This window comes from Dromaius novaehollandiae, chromosome 5, assembly GCF_036370855.1.
Source record: "Dromaius novaehollandiae isolate bDroNov1 chromosome 5, bDroNov1.hap1, whole genome shotgun sequence".
NCBI classification, from domain to species: domain Eukaryota; kingdom Metazoa; phylum Chordata; class Aves; order Casuariiformes; family Dromaiidae; genus Dromaius; species Dromaius novaehollandiae.
Genome location: NC_088102.1, coordinates 23925553 through 23948739, shown reverse-complemented (window position 1 = coordinate 23948739; position 23187 = coordinate 23925553). Strand labels below are relative to the sequence as shown.

At 38.4% G+C, this 23187-nt stretch overlaps 1 protein-coding gene across 1 annotated transcript in view; it reads left to right on the top strand.

Annotated features, from left to right (window-relative positions):
- The window catches only part of TSHR (thyroid stimulating hormone receptor), a 60854-nt gene that overhangs the window by 15444 nt on the left and 22223 nt on the right, over window positions 1–23187 (top strand). Inside the window, exons 2-4 of the mRNA XM_026111461.2 lie at window positions 3107–3178; window positions 10079–10153; window positions 21910–21984. Of these exons, the coding sequence (XP_025967246.1) occupies window positions 3107–3178; window positions 10079–10153; window positions 21910–21984 (222 nt within the window). The remainder of the gene's footprint in view (window positions 1–3106; window positions 3179–10078; window positions 10154–21909; window positions 21985–23187) is intronic.

Genomic DNA, 23187 nt, shown 5'->3' with positions numbered 1-23187 from the left:
CATCTGACACCTCAGTGACCCAATTATTTTTCTTGCTAGAAAATGATTAATTGTTATTGTTCTGGGTTGCTTTCGTACTGGATGAATGAGCTGTATTAGCTCATTAAAGGGTCAGATGATTTCAGAGAGAGCAAAGCCAAACCTTGGGGCCACGCAGCTGGGAGCAATGGAAGAGTGGCAGAATTAGTTGTCCCTCCTGTGACAGCAGGAAGCTGTTGGATTAGTTCAGTCCAGCTTACTTGACTATGCCTTCATATACTTTTACCATTTAATATGCAGCACCAGAATACCTAGCAGTATAAGTAAATAATAAATCTTGCCCTCAGATTGCTCAGAATTTGAGGTAATATTTCAGGCCAAATTGAGATCCTGTCAGGCCTTTCTTCATCAGCTTAGAGTTTACCTGTGGACTTTTAAATTTGAATCTTTTTAAGTTTGTTTACCTTCTCTGATACTGGTTCATCTCATTGCTAAGTTAGTTCCCTTGTCATGAAAAGTGCTATTTCTTTTCTTTGCCTGCTTAGGACTTTTTCTCTATATTCATTGTCTCACTTCTCTTTACAAGTCCTTTTATAAACCCGTCCGGTGCTACCCGTGCTTTTTTGTCATATTTGCAGAAAGTTGATATTTCTTTAAACTCCAGCAGATGGATAAGAAGAAACATTATTCTTCCACTTCCAACGAACCTAATAAATTTACCATCTCTTCAGTCAAAATAGTTTTTAAGGCTAAGTTTCTTCATTGTGTCTATTCTTGGGATATTGGAAACCTTGTCTGGAAAGTTATAAATGCAGAAGCATTTTATAACACAGTGATTTTGTTAGCAATTACTTCATAAATATTATCCAGAATTTCCGGGTTCTTCTGATGGGATGTGTAAATTTAAGGTATGTCAATAGAAGACTAATGTGAGCTTAGTTAGCTCATCTGTGGCACATGAACGGTGTGTCTGACTCAGTTCAGTATCAGACACAGACGGAGAGGGCTAAATAAAAGAAGGAGGTCAGCAGAAGACTTAGGGTAGTGCTTAAATTCTTGCTTTCCTTGGAACATGGAATTATGGGTAAGTAGTAGGTGAAGTGCAAGTTTCTGTGATGACTGGCCCTGGGAAGTAACTACGGCCATTGTGGGTCAGCTTTTTGTAGCAGAGCAGAGGACTAGAAGGATGTAAAACAGTTTAAAAGTGACCTTGGATAATCTGAACTGGCGTAACCTGTATTTTTCTTGGTGTCTGAGCTCTGCTAACAATCTCAGGGAGAAGTCTTGGGACTTTCTGAATGACTGAGATTAAAGAGGAACAGCAACTGGATTTGCACTGTTTTGTATACTGGTCTAACCGGATCCTATGGGCTGGCTCTACAACAATAATGCAGACAAACTCTTGGTAATTTTTTTTGGTTTGAATAGCTACATGCTGTAAATCATTCACTCTGTTCTCCTTTAAGACTTATTAAAGTCCATCTGATATCAGGACTTCCCTCAGTCATTATCCTCAACTGCCTAAAAGGCCTGGAAGTCCAGGCAGATGTTGAAACATGATCCTGATCAGAAAGCTGTCTTGGACTACCAAAGCAGCTGTTTTTCACAAACATTTAGTCTAGGACTGTGATGATAGAAGAAAACAGTATTATGAAGTGGAGGAGGGAAAAGGGTGGGAGAGTACTGGTATGGATGTCAAGGTGCTAGGAGGTCGAGGAAAGAGGATAGCAGGCTTCTAAACCAACCAACCCCCCCCACCCCCACCCCGGTTGGGAGCTTGGTGAGACCAGGGTGGTCAGAAAGAGCAATATCAACCCTATGTTAGATAAACACAAGTCTCTAGATCCTTCTTGTTCATTGTTGTAACAAGTATACGGAGCAGGGGAGGAATACTTTGGAAGTAGACAGTAGCCTTTCACTGATAGTGTGAGTGTACATTCTCTTAACCTATACTGATACTCAGCTTGGAAGTTTTAAAAACTTCTAGAGATATTTTTATTTCTAGTATGCAAGTTCCAGGAGTTCTATAAATCTTAAGATAGTAATATTTTGTCTTCTGTATAAATCAAATCCTATGATCAGATACTTCACATAATGGAACAGAGAACATTATTCAGCTTAGTCAGCCTAATGTGTTCATTTCTTGATACTGAGTTGTTCTTAAACAGCAGCCAAGAGAAAAGGTTATCATTTGTTCTTGATTATTCTTCAGACTGTCGATTGAGTATATACTAAGTGTATTCTCAGATGTACTGGAAAACCAAAAATTACCTCATGCAGCAATGATAGGTTGTCACTGTAAGTCTAACAAACTTTATAGGCTAATTCTCCAAAGCACTTTGTACTTTTTTGGAGGAGTCAGTCTGCTAGAGATCCATTCTGCGAAGAAATTGGCTGTTGATAAGTGTGTCTCTTAAATAGTGCCTGTTTTTCTAAATCCTCCTGCAGATGGGGTAAGACACATAATTCTATTCTTTCCTGAAGTGCAGCTTTAACTGACTTAAGCTAAAAAGTCAGAATGTATGCTGGGAAGAAGAACTAGGGAAGAAGAATACTGTTTGTTACAGAGTATATGGAGAACTTTATGGAGGTAGAATGCAGTTGTTCTGAGGTTTTGGCTGGTACATCTGAATTTTAACATTTCTTCTATCAAAAAAAGTGCTATCAGCTCTTTCCAGAAGCCACAGGTGGTCAGAATCTTGATTTAAGCTATTTCTGTTCTTCTGTTTTTCTTCTTTAGGTTACAATATGCTTTCAGCAGTGTACTATGCTTGGCACCAGGCTGTATGTAGCATGTAGAGAAAACTGTTAGAGTTACATTGTTTCTGATTTAGAGAGGCTTTTGCTCTGAGTAGGTTTTTGAGATTATGGCGATGCCATTATGATAAGCAGAGACAAAGCACTGCTTTTTTTAATGTGGTGGCAGCAGTGACATGCATTTGCTGAAGGCCCAGATTTTTTTCTTCTTCTTATTTGGAAGGAGGGATGTTGGTAATGCTCTGGGATTTGGGGACATACTTAATTATAAGAATAGGAATTTTGTAGCAGAGCTGGAGCTGTGTAGGACTTTTTAATGTTAAATTGTGCTTACCAAAGGATATTAACTGCCAACCTTTTATTCCTATAGGAGATTTATGGAGACTCATCTAAGAACAATTCCAAGTGAAGCTTTTTCCAATCTCCCCAACATCTCTAGGATGTAAGTTCTGTTTCTGACATTATTATTTTTAGGTCTTTTATTAAAAATCACCTTTCTTTCCCTCCTTCTCCAAAATTCTCTCTTTGTATATAAAATCTTATGAGACTGAAAAATTCTTGCACCATTGCTAGCTCACTATTTGCATTTCAGAATTGCAGCTAATCTTCCCATTGCTTATAGTCTGACCTGGCTATAGGAAGGTATATTAAGCACGGATAAGAGCATACTTTTACAGAAATGGATGTGATAAATGAGTCTTCAAGACTTTTTCTTTGCAGTTCACAAAATATAAGAATGGTTTCATTCAAAATAACCCTCATATTATATTGCTGGTCCAAACTAAAATTTGTTTCCAGCTCCCATAATGATTTGTAATTCATCTCAGCTGGAAGTTCTGTAGCTTTTCTACAATATGAATGGACTTTCACAAAAGCCTTAGTATTCGTGGGGTGTCAGATGGACTTATCAGTCACTTTCATATGTAAACACATGCACAGATACACTAATACACAAAATACACCATGAGCAGCCTCTACATACTAGCCTCACATCACCATTTTTCCCATTGCAAGTGGCTACCTGCTCGTGCACTGTATTGGTCATTAGTCAGCAGTCCTGAGCCAGAGTTGTCCCAGGTTTGTTTCTTCTGGTGGCTGGCACATAATCTAGCATCTTGCTCATGGCTAATTGACCTATGGGACTTCTCTGCCATCTCCCAGTTCACTCCCTAGAATCACAGAATCATACAATTTGGAGACGACTCTAGCCCAACTGCCTGTTCAAAGTTGGGTCAACTATGAGGTCTGACCAGGTTGTTCAGGGTCAGGTCAGGTACAGGTACAGTCTGGTACACAGCCTTATCTGTGTCCACTGTTAATTAAATCACTTGCCCTGTTCAGCAACAGGCAGGCTTTTTCCTTATTAAGTGTTTTATTACGAGTGTAGTAATAGAAGCACTTCTTGTTGTCCTTGACATCCCTTGCAAAACTCAACTCCAGCTGAACTTTGGCTGAATGGTTGAGATGGATTAATATTTAACAATTCATAAAATTGGAGTTAGGGGTGATCTGAAGGTCTGCCTAATTATTATAATATTTTATAGTTGCAGCTAGTTGTATTGAAGTATTGACTTTCTGAAATCCTAACAAGTAACTGTTCTTGAATATCTGCAGCCTACTCTACTATCTCACTTTCATCAGATAGACGGCTTGGGGGGGTGGTTCTTTTTTTTTTTTTCCTAATTCTCCCTTATGTGACTTAACAATATTAGGTACAAACCTGATAAATTTTGTTCAAAACAATTTTTTTTTCCTCAAATTTAAAAGGATATAAAAATCTTCTTTGGCTTCTACTGACACGTCATCCATTTCTTAGATGCCTTCCAGATTGCAAAAGTCTCACATAGTAATATTTATGAATTTGTAAAAGCATAAGTGTTCATCTGAAGAATTCAGTGAACTTTGCTCTAAAAACATCTAACCTCCAAAAAATTCCAGTGGCCAAAAAGGCTCTTAAGCTGAATATTCCTAATCTTCATGGTATTAGAGGTAAGGAAGTGCTATTCATACAGCCTGTCTTTAAATCACTTATTGATAAAGTAGGCTAAGGATACTTAGCCACCTAGTCTCCATGGGCTTTACGAATCACTGACAATCTTTTGGCTGCGCTGTTTAGTAGCAATAAGTTAACACATAACCACTCTTTTGCATGGTTTAAGCACAATTTACTGAAGAGGAAAGTCAAAAATTAGAAAGTCCTTATGGCCTTGAATGACATGAATAGGCATACTTGTCAGTTTACTTGGTTCATGATTTCAAGGCTACCTGGGCAAAAAAAATGTCAATTATTTCCTCCAAATTATTCTTCAAAGACAGGATATGAATGTAAAGTTTTACCTTCCACCTATTCCACTTTTATGTGCAGAAAATTAGCATAGATACAATCAAATTCAGCACTGACCTATCTAAACTCATGACCTGAAGTGGTAGTGTTACTCTCTCTCCTGCAATTAGACTTATTTCACCAGACAGTCCTATTCTTTTATAGCAGCCAAATGGTGCAGGCACTTCATGGAAGGAAGGGGTGTTCACGTTGCCTATCTGCATGCAGCTAACATAGCTCTCTGCTTTTCCTTATGGCTGAAAATCGAAGATATTCCTCTAGAAGGAATATTCCTGCACTGGGCTTCTGGGGTGCAATGCTTTCTGGATTACCACATTTCTCTTTTTGTTGTTTATTTTAAAAAGCCTGCAAAAATAATTAGGGGCTTAAATTTGGACAATATCAATGCTCTTCTGGATTTTTCTCGTCACATGACTACTGTTACAAGTCACCAACTCCTACCTTTTTGTAATAAAGTGTGAGTTAAGGAACCATTACCTGTATTTTAACTAAAGCTCTCATGTGTGTGTCTTGGCATCTGTAATGTACCACACATCTGATCTTGCACTCACAGCCCATAATTTCCATCAGTGATGAAAATTACCAGATATTCCTTGCTTGATAAACTCATCTATAAAATGTTCTGGAGTTTCAATAGGATAACAGAGAGTGTGCTTGCTGTTCCAAATACAGAGCTTTGTTTTGCTGTATTGTTTCTACTATATCATTTCCACAAATAAAACTTTTTCTTATCTGTACTGAATAGAAAATGTAGTTGGCTTAAGAACCTTGTTTAAACAAAAATTTTAGAGCTACCATTTCTCTTAAATTAGTACATATATTTGTACTTTTGCTAGCCAGAAATAGGGATTGGTTCCCTTTGCTGCTTTGTCACAGGAATGAAACAAGAAGCAATTCAGTGAAATGCTCAAGTGCAAAGTTAATTCCCGTTGGAAATGCAGCAGTGCACCCAGGTGCACATACTTGATTTTGATGAGAAGACTGTTGAAAAAATATTTTATAAGGTATTCAAATGCAATAGAAATTTCTATTTTACAGCCTTAAATTTGAAAATACATTAAATCTTGGTAGAAGGGCTTTGGTAGAAGGGCTTTGTTTGATATTTCCATCCCCTACTGATTTAGTACAGGCTGAACGTTTGGTATTTTTAAGGTCAAGCATACGGAACCTTTTTCCTGGGCTCAGAGGGGCCAGGGAGGACACTAGTGATGCTCTGGAGTCACCTCTATGAGTACTTCACAGATACCAGAGCTGTAGTTCCCCGAACACTTTTCTCCACAGCTGTTCCATACAAGGTAGCATCCCAGCACTGCTCAGCGCTCTTTGCCGGCAGCCCCATGCAATGCACAGCATTTTCCCTGTGCACTGTGTTTCGCTGTGCAACACAGTGGCCCTCCACCCCGAACCCCGTGCTGCACACGGCTTTCCCTCAGGCGGTCCCACGACACTGTTCCCACACGCAGCATGCCTGCACCTTGGTGCTCCCACGCCGCAGAGCAGCTCCCCTGCTCCCCAGCGCGAGCCCATGCGGTACTTCTGTGTCATAGGGGCTTTCCTTTCTTGCTCACCACCCTCAAGGGATAGTTACTACATTATGCTCACCATCTCCCCCGCTTGGGGCTTCAGTTGCCATAGGTGCTCCAGGTTGTCCCCTCGTGAGATACTCCATCATCACTGAGCTGCCTGCTCTTAGCAGCCGAGGGGAGCTGGAGCAGCCAGCAGGCAGTAAGGCGGCACAGGACAGAGGTGCTGAGGCGGGGAAAAGGGGACAAATGTGGAGAGAAGGAGAAGAAAGAGCAACGAGGGCAGAGAGGGGCCTTGTGGCTACTGCCACACGCCTCGTTCTTTTAAATCCTGTTTCCTCAGGCTTTTCCGTGAATTTGTAATAGTGATTGAAGAGTTATCTGCAAAGTGACTTTCTCCAAACTATGCCACATATTTGGTTTTTAAGTTGTGACTGTCCTTGCGATGTGTGTCGGAGGCATTTGGGAACCCTGCGATCAAACACGGCTGCTGTGGGGAGAAGGTGCTGAATTTAGGACAGGAGGTTAAGCCCTCTCTCTCCCCATCCCATTACGTAACTCTTTCCAGCTCTGTAGGACTGTTAGCATTATCATTTATTACACTTGTGTTGTATGATGCTTGGGCCCATCAGCCAGGGCCCCAACATTTTCAGAAGCACTCTGACCACCAGGAAGTAAAGATTTACACACCATTAATGTGTGTTTCTGTTTGGCATTCCTGTCTCGGAGCAGACTGTCAGTGTATTTGTATATGTTTACTAGGTGTTTGCTAGGTGACACTAAAGCAAATAAAACCACTCATTTTCCTGGCATCAGCGTCCTCCACAGCGGAGAGACACAGAGCTGTAGCTCAGCCAGCTCCAGGCCAGCCAGCGCAGCAAAACCGCGGCCTGCAGCGTGCTCTGACGGGCGGCCGGAGGGTCAGAGAAAGCGGGGAGCAGTCGCAGCGTGCTGCTCCTCTGCCTCGCCGCCGGCGTGGGGGAACGGCACTGTGCCCACCTGAGGTCGGCTGGCGCCTTTCCATCACTGGGCACCAAAAAGTCCCCTCGAATCCCTAGCCCTAGCTGCTTGGCATGAGTGTTTGATGTCTATTCATTTTCTGGTTTTCATTTCATTTTCCTATCAAGCTGACGTGCACATAGCTGTTCACTACATAGAACAGATTTTTTTTCTTTAATGTGTAATTGATATAACCTATCTTTTAGATATGTTAAAATGTAGGATCTGCTAAAATGGAATTATTAATTTTTCTGTAAAGACCAGAACTCCAATTTCCTGGGAATTAAACATTTACTGCTTAGAGGAAAACAAAATCAAACAATCTTACACAAACAATACTCAGTTGCAGATGTACAGACTGGAAATACTTTCTCTATCCCTTTTTTATGTTTTTCCTTTCTTTTGGAAGAAAAGTGTAGCTTTCTTAAAGTAATATTACTGTGGAAAGGGAATCTGCTGGTCATACAGTCTCTGCTAGTTTATAATCTGTTTTCCAATAACTGTTCAAACACGGTTGAATACATCTCCAAAATAACCAATATACATCTACATCAGAATAACCAATATACAAAATAACTAAGTACCTCTCATGTTAGAAAAGTGAAAATTACTACAGGAAACATGCTTTTAGCTCCAGTGTGGAGAGGACTTTAATTCCCTGAGGACTGATAGTGGTATTAGTCACCTGCTGGTTGTTAAAGCATACCCTGGACACAAAGTATTGCTTCTAATTTGTTAAAACATTTTAAGTAAATCCTCTCTAGAACTTCTAAAAAGAAACAAAATTCCGATATTTAGGTTATTACATTAAAAATAACTTACTAGGTTAAAAGATCATATTTTATTTACTATTTATGGTTATTACTATTAATAGTATGAGTGGAAAAAATTGAAGGAATGTTAAAAATCTTTTCTATTTTGTTTACAGAACATAACTCATATTAGAACTGATGTGAAATATCAGATATTATTTAAGTTAATATCTGATTCTCTGTCTTTGAAGGTCTACTGTTTGAAGGGAAGAAAAGGCATATTATATACACACACACACACACACACATATATATAAATATTCTATTTATTATACTTTATTCAATTCTGACATCTCAAATTGACTTTTAACTCTCCTCTAGTCAATATAATTTTGTGTTTAGTCCACCTCAACCTATTTAAAATTACAGTTAAGCTGCCCAGAATATGTATAACCATGCAAAATATTAAAAACTCAGCCAGTAACTTTGATATGAACCAGGAATTAAAAAAAACCTTTAACATTTCTTTTGTAGGTAAGTGACCATGTAACGTTCATTTTGGGAGGAAAATTATCACATTTAAAAAAATCTTTTATCATGTACCTTGTATGTCAATTTTTTTACTTTATTTTGATTGAGTAGTAAATACAACAGTATCAAAAGATACCACTTAAATATTCTAATAATAATAAATATAATGTATATGCGAGGGATTTCAATTATTTTAAAGGACATAAATTAGAAATATAATATGAAATACGATTAGAAAAGTGAATAAAATACAGGAATACATCTTTTACATGCCATTTCCACATTTTTCCATTTTTAAAACTAAGAGGTATTTTGAAAGACAAAATTGGGTAATGTATATCAAGTAGTAATAAATCAAAGTTACTCTGAAAAATCTGTGCTAATCAGTCTCATTGCAACTTTATTCACGCTTCAAAGCTTTTAACAAAGTAGTTCCAGTCCTCTTATATCCCTAGTGATAGTGGAGAGACTCCGTAGAGCTATTTTCTCATCTCATTCAGTAGCAGTCCTGAATGAGATGAGAAAATAATACTCTGTAGCAGTAGAAATGCTACTCAGTATAAGCTGAGTATAGATAAATATTTCTTCAGCTCTTTGTTTTCCATCTTGCTATTGGGGCACATTACTCTTTACATCCTTTATGACATTCATTGTATGGCTAAATTTTCCCTCTAAATCCATGTTAGAGAATAATTTTTTTCTCAACAATATCAAAACATCAGTTGCCCTGGTGATCTGTTTCTCTCTAGTGAACTTGTGACAGTTACAGCAGTGATGGTCTGAGGGCTGTCTTTGTTTCCTTCCTTCCTTCCCTTTCTTAGTCTTGTATATAGAAAAGTATGTCAGCTGAACTGAGGGGTAGATCTTCTTAAAGAACTCCAGGGTGATCTTGGGTGGGGAAAAGGGAAGATACACAATTCTGAAATGTGAAATCGGAACGTGCACTTTTGCTGCTTAGTGGCATTGCTGCGTCTTTTTGATGTAAGTGCATCCTGCAGCATGCTGTGCACCTAAGGCATCAGTCCAGATCAGAGTCCTATTGAAAATTCCTCCCCCAGACACCTACAGCACCACCCCGCCATGGCAGGTGGATAGGAAAAAGAGTGAGGAGAAAAATAAAGTGACATGATGGGCACTAGCTATGGTTTGCCATGCTCTCTGATGTATTTCTTTTTCTGTTTTCTGGTGTTTAGCTATATCTCTATAGATGAAACACTTCAGAGTCTGGAGGCCCATTCCTTCAACAGCTTAAGTCAAGTCACTCATATGTAAGTACTGTGATTAAATAAATGTAAATAAATAAATACTGTGATAACGAAAATTTAAGGATGCATGGAGTAACATACCTGTTGATGTTTGAGTTGTTGTTCTTTTCTCTTTTGTAGCTAAATATTCCTTTTCTCATTTTCTTTCTCCTCCATAATGTTGAGGCAGTCTCTCTTTTCCTTGTGCTTTCTTTCCCTTTTCAGTTCCCTTGCTTTTCTGTATTCTCCTGTAGAAGTGTAGGAAAATGTAGGAAAAAAAATCAGTGGGACTAAATTATGAACTCTGGCTTGATGGCAAGCCTAAATAATACGGCAACTAAGAATGACTTCTGTCAAATTACTGAAGGTAAGTGAAAACAGTGATAGCATTAGAAGTAAAATCAGAAGGGCCAAAACACAGAGCAAAATGTTTTAGTAGAGTTAGTTTTCAAAACAAAATGGCAAAATACGACAGATCTTGAAAATGGTCTTCTACAGTTGTATGAAATATAACAGGAACACATACAAAATATCCCTAATTAGGTGTTAAAGATTCTCAACACAAATACTTCATTTTTGCATATTTCAGAAAAGATTTCTTTTTTTGCAGAGATTCCATGGGAGAGCATTGCCAGTCTTCAGAGCTCCGGAAAGCCTAGTCTGAAAGGAAAGATTACTGTACCCAAAAATAAAATATGACATGGGCAGATATATCTTTTAAACACATAAAAGGTTGTTGTAAGGGGTGAAAGGGTGAAAGCTCTAATCTGTTTTTCACATTTGTGTTTGACAAAGCAAAACTAATAATAACCTTAAATTAAACCAGGGAAGATTCATGTTAGACACTAGAAGAAGCTTTCTTATGGGTGGCATAAGTAAATGCTAGAATTGTTTTCCTAGGGAGGTTGCCTCTATACCACTGAAGGCCTGTAAGGCTGTGTAATCAGCAACTCCACAGGTTTATTTAACCCTCACTCAGAGAAAGAGACTGAGCTAGATAATCTGTTAACACTGCTCTATTTTCTGCACTTTTTCCTTTTACTTTAAACAGTGGAAACACAAAGGTCAATAAAAATAAAGGAGACAATATCATTACTGTTATTGTAGATAGGGAGTAACACACGCTGGAAAATGGAAGTGCCTCCTGGGAGCACCTGACACACGGAGTTAGAAATAGAATACAGGATCCTGAAACCTAGCTCGGGCCAGTGCTACCACTCCCATAATGCCTGAAGTAGAGTTTCACAGAAAGACTTTGGAGTACGAACTACTTATCTTCGGCTAGAATGCAGTTCCTTCTTTTTTAGATGGTTTTTCCAGGCCTGTCTTTCTCATATTCTCTCCTCCTGCTTCACAGTTGTTGTATCTTTAGGTTTTTCTTGTTTAACAAAAATGAACATTTATTGGAATGTTTACTGGCAGCACTTTTTGTAAGCAAAGAGCAAAGCAGTTGGCAGTATGTACCACATGTGGTATTTGACTTGTGGTTAGCCTTTTTAGAAATTCAAGATGATAAAATGCTATTGGGCCATCTCATTTCACTGCAGGATTGTTCCCTGCAACATGCAGTGTAGTATCTTGCCCATTTTAAATGATGCAGATCTAAAGGTTTCCTGAGGACAAAGGAATTAGCTAGATAGATAGCTCTTTTTTATTGTTTCTGTATTCGATTCAAAGTGTAGAATGGACTAGAAAAATCTTTCTTAAGGTCCTTAGTCATAACAGAAAAATTACCTCCCTCAGGAGTAATGTAATGTAACCATTTCACTAAAAGACTCCTGCATTTTTAAAGGTGTGACTCTTCTAAGTGATTAGTCAGCATTATGGTGTTCATAGCGTCTCCTGAGACGGACAAAGGTTGCTCTAGAAACCATGTCTACTCTTCTTCAGAATGCTTCAGTTCAGAGCGTCCTGCTGAGTAGCGGCAGGGCATTGAACGCACCGCTGCACAGCAGACCTTTCAGGGCACTCCTGGAGGATCTAGTCATCTCAACATGCTTGGGAGCACTGCAAACCCTTGGGCTGTTGTGGCATGTCACAAGGGCTCTTCCAGCACTTTCTCCAAGCCGTGATTGTCTTCTTCACTCATTCCTACAATATGCAATGTAGCATTGCCTAATTTGCGTTACTCTACTACCCAAAGGGTTGAAGAGGAATCTGACCTGGAAGCTTTTTTGCTTGTCCTCTTCCAGGCTCTAACCATGCACAAAGTATGTTTATATTCCTGGCGAGGGAGACACAGACAAACAACATATACTTTTTTCTGTGCAAGAACTAAAAATACTACTCAGGACAAGACACCACAACTCTTTACTCTCAAAAGCTATAGGCAAAAAACACACCTTTGCAAATAGCCTGCAAAGAAGGGCACTCTCTACCAATCAAAAGGGCTAACCATGTTTTTTAAATCTGATTGGAGGTAAGTCACACATATAATTTAATCAGGTACTATCTGGACATCTGGAGAATTAGACAGTTTCATATAACCTGTAATGGAAAACTATTTTTAAATTTGACCATTTTTCTGAATTGCTTCCATAATTCCTCTGATTTGCTAGCACTAATATTTGTTGGGGTTGATTTACTTTCCAGACAAGATTGTTCAGGGATAAATGCATCTGTTGTGCTATGCATTTGTTTAATGTTCTCCACTTACATAATATTTTCAGAATATTATTGCTAAAATAATACTGGATGAAGATTATCGTAGGGCATGTTAAAAGAAGTTGAAGTTACTGTAACAGTTTTGAAAAGAAGCCATTTCACAGAGCTCAGTTTTCACAGGCTCAGTTTTTCATGAACTTTTCATAGAGTGTAGTTTTACATAAATAATCTTTTGCCCTTATTTAAACTTATACACACAGTTTCATTTTAAAAACATTTGTTTTTCTACAGAAGTTCTTATGAGAAACTTTAGTGTTTATGGAAGGGAAGAACTAATTGCTTTGGCTTGAGTCAAGTGTCACGTGAATAGGCATCCTGTGTTCGTCATCATTTGCGTCTGCCAAGCCCGTTAGCATGCTTCAGCTTTGATCTTCAGCACCCCATTTTCTGGGTGCTTATTCAGCTCTGCTAATGTGCCTCAGTCTTGACTTGCTGTGTTAACTCCAGACCTCAGCTCCATGGGTGCAGCTTGTCCCTGCTGCCCTAGGCGCTCTGTTTGAGCATACATCTTATTTTTACAATCTTCTGAGTGCTGAGCAACTTCTGCTAACTAAAGATATTCATCACCTGTTGTATTTTAATGGGCCAGATCTTATTTCAGTTTTGATTAGTGGGAAAATTTGCACTTTATTAAGATGAAAATTGGGGCCAAAACTTTTCATTGATTTTTATGTTAAATTGGCTTCAGAATGGTTTCTTGTTCCTTGTTTTTATTATTACTGCTTTTTATTACATCTATTAGTCAAATGCAAGATATTCATAAATTCAGGACAGTCGTTCTCATACAGTAGCATAAGCATTTATTTTTTCTAGATATGGTCATGAAAGTGTCTGATCTACAATCAGACACTGTGTTGCCTCTGTGTTTACTAATTATCTTACTAGCAGAGCTGCAGTTTGGCTGCATTAGACTAAAAAGGTTTTGTAAGCAGGTCGTTGTTTCTCAGGAAAGCATTCCTGTATAAGGCACCCCAGAAACATGCACTCTTTTTTTCCGCCTTTGCTGTGTCTTTGGGCATTCTCCTGATCTCTCCCTCAGTTCTCCCCGCTCTCTTCTTCTCCTTGCTTCAAAAGCTCTCTCCTCTCTTGCAGCCATCTGAAAAGCCCTTTGAGCGTATGGGAATAGTGCCAGAGGTTATTGTTCAAGAGGCTTCCTCTCGTACAGGCAGTGTTGTCTGGAGAGCTGGTGGGGCTGCTCCCCCCTCGCAGTGAGCTGCGCAGGCTGGAGGGCTGTGCCGGGGCCTCCTGGCCAGGGCTGCCCTGCTCTTCCCTCGGACGCCTCCTGGAGCCAGCTGTGGGACACCAGACTGCAAAAAGGAGAGGTGATTTGATGGAAATACTTGAGAAGCAACTGGAGAAAGCAAGTGCATACGCCAGCTGGCCCTCCTAGGACCTGAGTGAAAGGGATCTGTGGGACTGTTATATACCTGCAGTGCATTTCAGGGCACTGGAGGAAGCAGGGTGCAGAAAAAACTTGCTGAAAGCTGAAGTTTGGAGGTGGGCATTAGTGTGGCTTAAGCCAGAGCCAGTTTTCTGGCACTAGAGATGCAAAGGCTTGACAGGTGCATGTGGGGTGAAATAATATGGATAACTGTATTTAGTGGAACTGCAAGGGGAAAGTAAAATGTGGAAGTATATTTATACAAGTCAGAGGGGTCAGGAAAGCTGTATGCAAAGTAAATCCGAGAAGGTAGAGAGGGACCACAAGATATTATCAGAAAGAAAAAATGGATGGTTTAAAACATTTCAGAACTGCTGACCTAGATATACTTAGTACTTATAAGTATCTCAGCATAACATGGTTAAATTGGGATTCTGCAGCCAGATTTGCAAGAGCATATTCTGCAAGAGCGTAATATCAAGGGTGTGTCAATATTGCAAGGCAGGTAGGAAAGACTGGAACTTGTCTGGAAACTTGTCTGGAAAATAAATTTTAGAATTCACCTATGTGGTTGCTTTTCCTTTTTTTGATGTTACTAAATTCATATAAAATATGAAGTAGGTCATAAACCTTTCTAGAGTTAATTAGGCAAATGTATGGCTCACTCAATTCATACATTAGAGTAATATTTGAGTAATTATTATTATTAGTTTCCTTTTCAGACTCAATTTTACTTGGAACTAAGTATTCCTCTTTGTCACTGAACGTAATAAGTGTATTATTTATACACTTGGAAGACCCTGACATAGGACTTTAAGTAAATTGCCAAGTGATGTTCTCTGCACACTTGTTCTTGATAACTTACAGTTTAAGTAATTTTTTTCAAAAGGCAAAACAGAGGTGCTATTCATGGATAGTATGATGTCAGTTTGATTGTGAGCCTATTACATTTTCACTTACTAGCTTGGGTGCCGGAAATAAAATTTTAAATATTGATTGTCTTTAAAGCACATATAAGCCAATTCTTAATGGTCTTATGAACTTAAAAAAATAGATAAAGCAGATGCTGAATATTAGTAAATTTTGAAAATGTTCCAGAAATAATTCAGTTATCCTATGGAGAGCAGAAGGAAACATCCTTCTTCCTTATTAGCATCTCTAAGAAATTTCAGCTAGGATTGCAAAGTAAAATATTTCTTTCTCAGTGCATCTTTTGCCTGTCTGCATACATGGTCAACAAGGAAGCCTATTAGTTCAAACTTCTTAGTTTTTTATGTATCAAAAGCACTCTGTTCTCAGAAGTACTCAGACTTGTTAGAGTGCTGTTGAATGTAGAATTTAAACACTGACTGCTAAGTTTAGGTTATATTTATAGTGTGCAAACATTCCACTTCAGAAATCATTTAGAATCAACTCTCAGGCATTTAGGTTCCTGGGAACTAGCCTACTAGACATTAAGTATACCATTTGGCTGTGTCTGCTAAAACTACTAATATTTTTCCCAGAGTGAGTTTTCAAAAGAACCTTTAGTTCCCAGTCAGTGGATTTCAATCTTTTCAATTCACCAGTTCAGAAAAACTTGTTTTTAAAAGTGAAAACCTGGTCTAATGAATCTGCTAATAACCAGCTCGCTTTTCTTAGTTTCTTGAATCCTTTAGAAGTAATATTTAATCACAGCAGTCTTTTGATTACAATTTGAAAATCACTATCATCTAACATTTATGCACTTCTGAGTGTGCTACTTGTAACTGATTATTGGAAAATAAATTATAAAAGTTAGTTTGTATATTGCTGTCCTGTAACTGATAAGATTAGAACTATTCAAAAATCTTTTCTCCTTTTGAGCTTCCTTCATAAGCTACAGTATTGATGAACCTGTAGCTGTCCTTTAAATCTGAGTTTTTAGGGAAGATTCCTTCTATTACTGTGAGATTCATGATGTCCATAGTGCTCGACAAGGACAGTGGCGCAGTTCAAGGATGGAACTGAATTTGAGGATGTTCCTCTCATACATGTGAAATGAGAGGCCACATATTTGGCCAAGCAAGTGCAAGAGGTGCATTTGACTGGACTAGGAGTAAGGAAAATTGGATTCTTTTCCTGATTTTTCCTTTGGTTGAATTGCCTTTTACCTTTTTACACCTCTCTCATTTTCTTTCTCATCTTGTGACTGGAGACTTTTAGGGGACTGATTGCTTCTGTTGATTTATGTAGTACCTACCACAATGGGCCCCTTGTCTCCTTTTGGGCTTCAAGAGACCCCTGTAATACAAAGTATAGAATGAAATGCAAATATAATTACATTAGATATTAAAGCACAATTCTTTCCTGATTCCACCATTACCAATTCAAGGAAATGGAACAGCAGGGGAATAAACCCCATTGTTCAGTGCATCTATTGATTTCCTCACTCACATTCCCTAAGCTTTTCTCCGATTACTGTGCTGTCTCATCTGGCAGTTTTAAATCTTTTATTGCCAGATTAATTAGTTTTTCATTTGCCTTTGTCAAACTGCACTTGCCCTCTCTTGGCCCAGTTACTTAATAGATCAAAATCTGTTTGAATCTCATTGCATTATTCTGTACTTATAACTTTAGTACCATCTGCAGGCTTTGAATTCTTACTTACAATACCCTCATCCAAATCATTTATGCAGAATATTATGGATAGCAATAAGCCAAAACCTGAACTTTTGGTTCACAGCAAAAGAATATGTAATCAAGAAGCTCAAGTCCAGCTTTTTAAATGTAGGCAGTGCTGGAAAAAACATGTCTGTTAAAGCTTATGAAACAAACTCCACTGTTGGGAGTGTGATTGCTGCATGTCTAATAAAATTATTTGAGAGAAGCAAGAGACTGACACTGAGAAGATATCTTTTAAACACAGAAACAGTACTGTTAAAGTAGTTAACAGGCATAAAGAATATTTGAATACAAGAAAATAATAGGAGTAGTATAGATATCAACTACATCAGTTTAACCTGCAAGTAATAGGTAAACCCTTCTCTCCCTGCAATGTCTGAGAAAACAGTAAAAACTGAAGACCGGAAAGATGGAGCAGAACTGTTTATCAGTAGAGCAGCGTATAGAGAGGCTAAAGCCCTGGTAACTGTATCCACATATTTACTTACTGTCTTATGTCTCTTTTCCCACTTTCAGTTCTCAGATAACTTGGCTGGGTTGATATTGTCCCGTAAGTATGATTCCAGCGGCAATTTAAATGGCAACTTAAAGCCCAGTTTCCTGATAGCTATGCTGTCTAGCCTGCAGACTGCCTGTAGGGTATTTGACAGTGTTAAGGGATGGTAACAGGAAATGGATGCCACAACTCGGAAACATGATTGTTTGATACACACAGTTGGTTAAATTAATGTGTGTTTATTCTCTTTAGAAACGCTGGCCTATCAGCCAGTGATAACCTTTATGATTATAATCATGGGCTCCCTGAAACGGACATAAGCAGAAACACGTGTCCTGCTGGCGGCTGGAGGCCGCTAGGGCATAACTGTGCTTTCAGAACAGCTGGTGCTCTCCTGAAGTCTCAGTTAGCAAGTCCCACAGGTTAAATGGGCTGGTGCATGGTCTTGCAGACCTCTAAAATGCTTACAGCAAAGATATGCTTGCCAGTGCCGAACTACTGTGCCATATATTGAAGGATGTTTAGCGTGCCCAGCTTCCAGAGGACAGGGGCTACCCACTTAAAGATCAACACGAGGGCCTGGAAGCAGGTAATGCTGTTGCTCCAAACTTGGTTCTAGCTCTTGGCAAAAACAGTCCTCAAGGTAAATTTCTTTAAATATGAAGAGTTTTCAGTATTTCTGAGATAGATCCCTTCTTTTAAACACAGAAACATAAGATTTATTCCTCACAATGAAAAAAGATTCTGTGTGTCTTCTTGACAGTGGCCCCTAATTTAATCCGAGTTGATTTAAGCAGGGATTCATAGATGAACCTTATCACCTTACACAAACAGATTTCCATTTTTTAGCACTCAGTATTACAGATAAGGTACACCTACATACGATTACAACAATCATTATCATTAGCTCACCTAGATTGCTAGGTTAAAGCTGTTGTATATTCATTTTGTACTACATGGTGAAGAAATCTAAAAGTTGCTTGCCTCATAGGCACAGAAATTAAAGATAAAAGGAGCCATTAATATCTGACCCATCTTTAGATCCTGCTTTTGACTCTGCTGGAATTGCTCCCTTTGTCTTTTTCAATACTTCAATTAAGATTTCAAGGCAGCAGTGGAGTCTTGATGGGATATTTTTAAATTGAATCCACCACCTCACCTTGTGCCTCACTTTTTATTAAAAGTTAATCTTTTACCTGATATCAGATCAAGTTATGAAATCTTGTTCATTTTTTTTTACTACTTTCAGTGCCAAAATTCTCACAGAAATGAAAAGCATGTGACCTTTAACTAAAATTGTGTGTATCCCTCAGTCTTTGGCCTATTCACTGATGATTGTCTTGCTTTTGAAATATGGCACGTTGCCAGATTTATGAAAGTCTGAATACAGATATTATTTTGAGACTGAACTTGCTTTTGGAGCAAAGGCAGAAACCATATTCTTTGAACTGAAGGGTCAAGGAGATTTCTGGCACTTATTTTGGACTAAATTATTTGAGCCATTTAATTATCTCAAAGAAAGCTAACACATTCATCTCCATGAATGTCTCTCCGTGTTTTCATTGTCACCAGCATAATTCTTTGATTTATTCTTAGCCATTATTTTGAAACAGAGATGAAATGGTCTCCATGTGTGGAATCATGTTAAAGAACTGTGGAATATAAAAAGGTTACATACATGCTGTCTTTAACTTTCTTCAGACATAGTTAATTACAGTGTAACAGTATGTTAAGTGAACGCAGAGCAGTACCTCAGCTTGGCAAAATTCCTTTTCTATAATTATCTTTTCAGGAAGGTAAAGGTGTTAACATAGTTTTGCAAATTTTTTAAGAAAAGAAAAGACTTCACTGATTAATTTTCTTAGTTTAGAGATTTAAAATATGCTGGGAAAATAGAAAAGAGATAGCTAAATTTCAGTTCTGAAAAATGAGATCTAGGAAGTAACACATTATTTTTTAAAGTCTCATTGGAGACTTTAAAATCTTACTACTTTTACTTTATATATAGACTTAACTCTCCTGCAGAGACAATAGTAGATGGAGTGGCCTGGGCTTCATAAAAATTGGTCTACTAAATATATACATTTTCAACTCATCAAATACAAAGAGAATATTGTTAGAACTCAAATCTGTTTTTCTAGACAGTAAGTCTATAAAAGGATATCATTAGTTGACTTCTGATCCACAGTGAAAGAATTTGAAATCTGTGGTGACATAACTACCAGCAGTAGGGTGTAGGGAATGAAGTCTATGTTACATTTTGCATCAACAGAAGGCAAAGAGATACACCATCCTCTATGTTAGGCATGACTTACATGATGACTGGTGTGTTCATTGCAAAGAATGGGGTGAATTTAAATGACCTGAGCCATCCAAATCCACTGAGGAGCTCTGTAAAGGAGGCAGAAAAAAAGAGTACAAAGTACTGTTGGAGATTTGAAGGAATTAACAGGAAAAATGGGTCATATAATTATAAGGCCAAATAGATCGTTGAGTCGACAGGATCAGTATACAACAGTCCTGCAGCAGTTTGGGGAAATGTTTATGACAAAGTCACTTTCAAAGCCAAGAAGAATCTTAAAGACGACTACCAACAAGCTATCAAGTATCATAGAAAAAAGGTCTGAAGAGAGAGAGAAGGGGCATGAGAAAATGCATACCTCTCCCAGTCGGCTGCCATGACTGAACTGATTCTCCAGCCAAAACGGTTAATCAGAGCGCTCCAAGAGTGGCACGTTTCAGCTGAGTGCCACGGTGACTGAGCTCCCTATGGACCTGGGTTTCCTTGACAGCCACAGTGCACATGTGCTATCTAGCCCTGTGTGCAGCAAGAAAATCTCTGTCTGAAAGCATCAAATGCACACTGCATTTGTGTGTGCAAACTGTGATTTTGTATCAGAGGGGCAGTAAGCCAAAACTTTTGGAAATGCTTGACCTAGTGCACTGCATTACGCCAGCACAGTGCACATGAGCTGTGGACATGCAGGGTTTCTGGGTACATGGCATGCAGTGATGAGAGACCCCACCGCAATGCCAATTGCACAGAAGCAGTTTGTAGCACTGTTGGAACTGTTGTCATAAATAAGGCTATCAAACATCCAGGATCCCAGAGAAAGAGAGCAATTTTACAGGAACCCAGACAGATTTCTACAAGAAAAAGATGACCTGTCAAGGAGAGGCTTGGCATACGGTAATCTTATAAAGGAATAAGAAGCTCTTGGACAAGCTTGCCTGTTATTGGATAATCAGACATGTCAGGAAGCTAGACAGTTTAAATGTGTAGGGTTACAGTTTGATGACTGAGGAAATTGTTTTGTTGTGCAGGCTTTAAAAAAACTACAGTGAAGGTAGTGAAATTACAGTGACTTCAGCGGGTAGGGTATGTGGCTAGAAAACATGAGCTAAAGTTTTAATGGAAAACAATTTGACAGTGTTCAGCTTGAGGATGAAGCTGACACTGAAGCTCAATGAACAGTGCTGAGTATGGCCTGAGAGGACCCCGAGACTGCGCACTCCTGGAAAACATGCCTTGACAGGAAGAGAACAGCTAAAAACATGATCCAGACCAACATTGCTAGTTTAAATTATATTTTGCAATGCCATTGCTTTCCCAACCCACCTTTCACTCCAGCTACTGTGGAAGGTGCTACTATACTAACTTACCTGAGACACTGTTTCATCTGGATGGATATTACTGAGGACATATCAGGGCAAAGGACCCAGAATTACTTTAAATTTCTGTTGTATTCTCTTCTACAAGATGATTTCCAGGAGATCTCATCTGCCGTAGCTAAAACATAATTCATCTCTATATCACAAAATAGTAACTCTACAGGGGATTGCGAGGCTTAGCACGTGTGAAGGGCTTTGAATGTAAGTTTTGCATATTCTGCAGGAACTTTTATTTCCATTTTATTGTGGCTAAACTAAGACATAGAGCCATACTACCTTTTTAGCATGTTATAGCACATAACTGTTAGAACCAGAAATAAAACTCATATGTCTAAATCCCACTCCTACCTCTCTAGAAAAGATTCTGCCTTTGGATTTATTAACTCTGTTTTAAATGTTTTAAAGTTGTTTATGTCAACTTACATTAATAATGCACACGTTGCAATTAAGTTACAAGGTAGGAGGTTTACCTGACAGTAATGACAGCAGCTGTGGCACTGATAGGCCCCAACTGTAGACTCTTGTGAAATCAAATATTGTTTTTTATTCTTGATTTGCTTCTGATTTGCTACTTAATTTCATAGACACAAAACTCTACCCATGTTCCCTAATGCATCAAGCCTTAACCGTATGCTATTACTTTGATTTTAACAGGCAGAATTAAACAAGTCTGAGGACCCCTAAGCAAAAGTCAGGCGTTTCTTCCCCCTTGATTAAACTAGCTAGTGTCCAGGACTGCATCTATCCAGGTGATAATTCTTCAATGTAAGATTGCCCAAAAAGCATTGTGACCTCCAGCCAGCCAATACGAAAGCTCATTACAAGAATTAGGTTCCTGAAATTTCACTTTACTATTGCTGGCATTTGTTCAATAAATAATAATAATAATAGATCAATGTGATAATGTTCCCCCTTTTTTTACAGTGAAATTCGAAATCTTAGAAACTTGGGTTACATAGATCCAGATGCCTTTAAGAACCTACCACTGCTGAAATACCTGTAAGTATTTGGCACCTCTAATTGGTTGGCACTTAAGGCTCACAGAGGACTCTTTAAAGTCTTCACAGTATAGCAGTTTTGTTTCTTTTCTTTTCATTTTGGAGCTGCTTGCAATGTTTCCCCCTGTTGCTTTATTTTCAAACAGAAAGCCAGCTAGGTTGGACCTCTGATTTTGCTAGAAAGGGAAAAATGCTCACAAATGCATCAGTAACTTTGCCATTCTTTGTATCTGTTAAATAACTGGGATGCACAAACATTTTCTTGGTAAAATTCTACAGCTAGTATTTTATTAAGGATTAGAATTGTCTTACTGTAATTGCGTAGGGAATCTTGGAAAGAAGGACACAATAGAAATATGCACATCTTTGGTACTTGCTAGATATGTTTATTTTTACATATGTATGTAAATACCTGCCAGCTACACGTGACAAGCTGATCTGTAGACACCTGATTTCATACAACTTCCATGGCAGGAAGAAGTCCATAGAGTTCTTCCATATTCCCAAACAGTTTTTCCAAAGCAGCACCGAGTAATGAAACCCTGAAATTACAAAATTATAGCATAAGAGAATGAGGCAGAGAAAGGCCATAACTTCTATGATTTTGAGTAGTGTTTGGAAGACTCTAGAAATGGTGGTGTGCATGTGGTAGGGGCAGCAGTAAGGAGGAAGGATTTTCCAGGTTTTCTTATATATCTGAAAGCAATAAAAAGAATTTAATCAGAACTATTTTATATCAGGAGAATAGCTTTCAAATTTGAGAACTATATTTTCTTAAGTTATTTCCACTCTACAATAGTTCAGAAATAAGGGGAATTAACTGTATTCATGTAAAATTTGACAGTTGGAAGACCAGTTTCCTTTGTAGAGGTATTTGGAGATATTTAGAGGTATTTTCTTAGCCTCAATAAATGATAGAGGATTTGGGAGTCCAGCTTACTGTCTGAAGTAGCCTAAATCTGTCAAGCAAAGCTGGAGTTTTAATTTTTTCTCCCCTCCCGTTTTCACTGGCTACTTCCCCCTGCAGATCTGCTTAGCTGTCTTTTTGTTCCAGTTCACATCTTTTTGATTCTCTGATTTATCATGTCTTCTATTTTAATTTTTTATTTGTTCTAGCATCCTTAATTTTGAACAGTTGATTATATGCAAATTTATTGCCAATAGAGAGCATTAAATGGCGATCCTGCACTGCTGAATGCTCTAA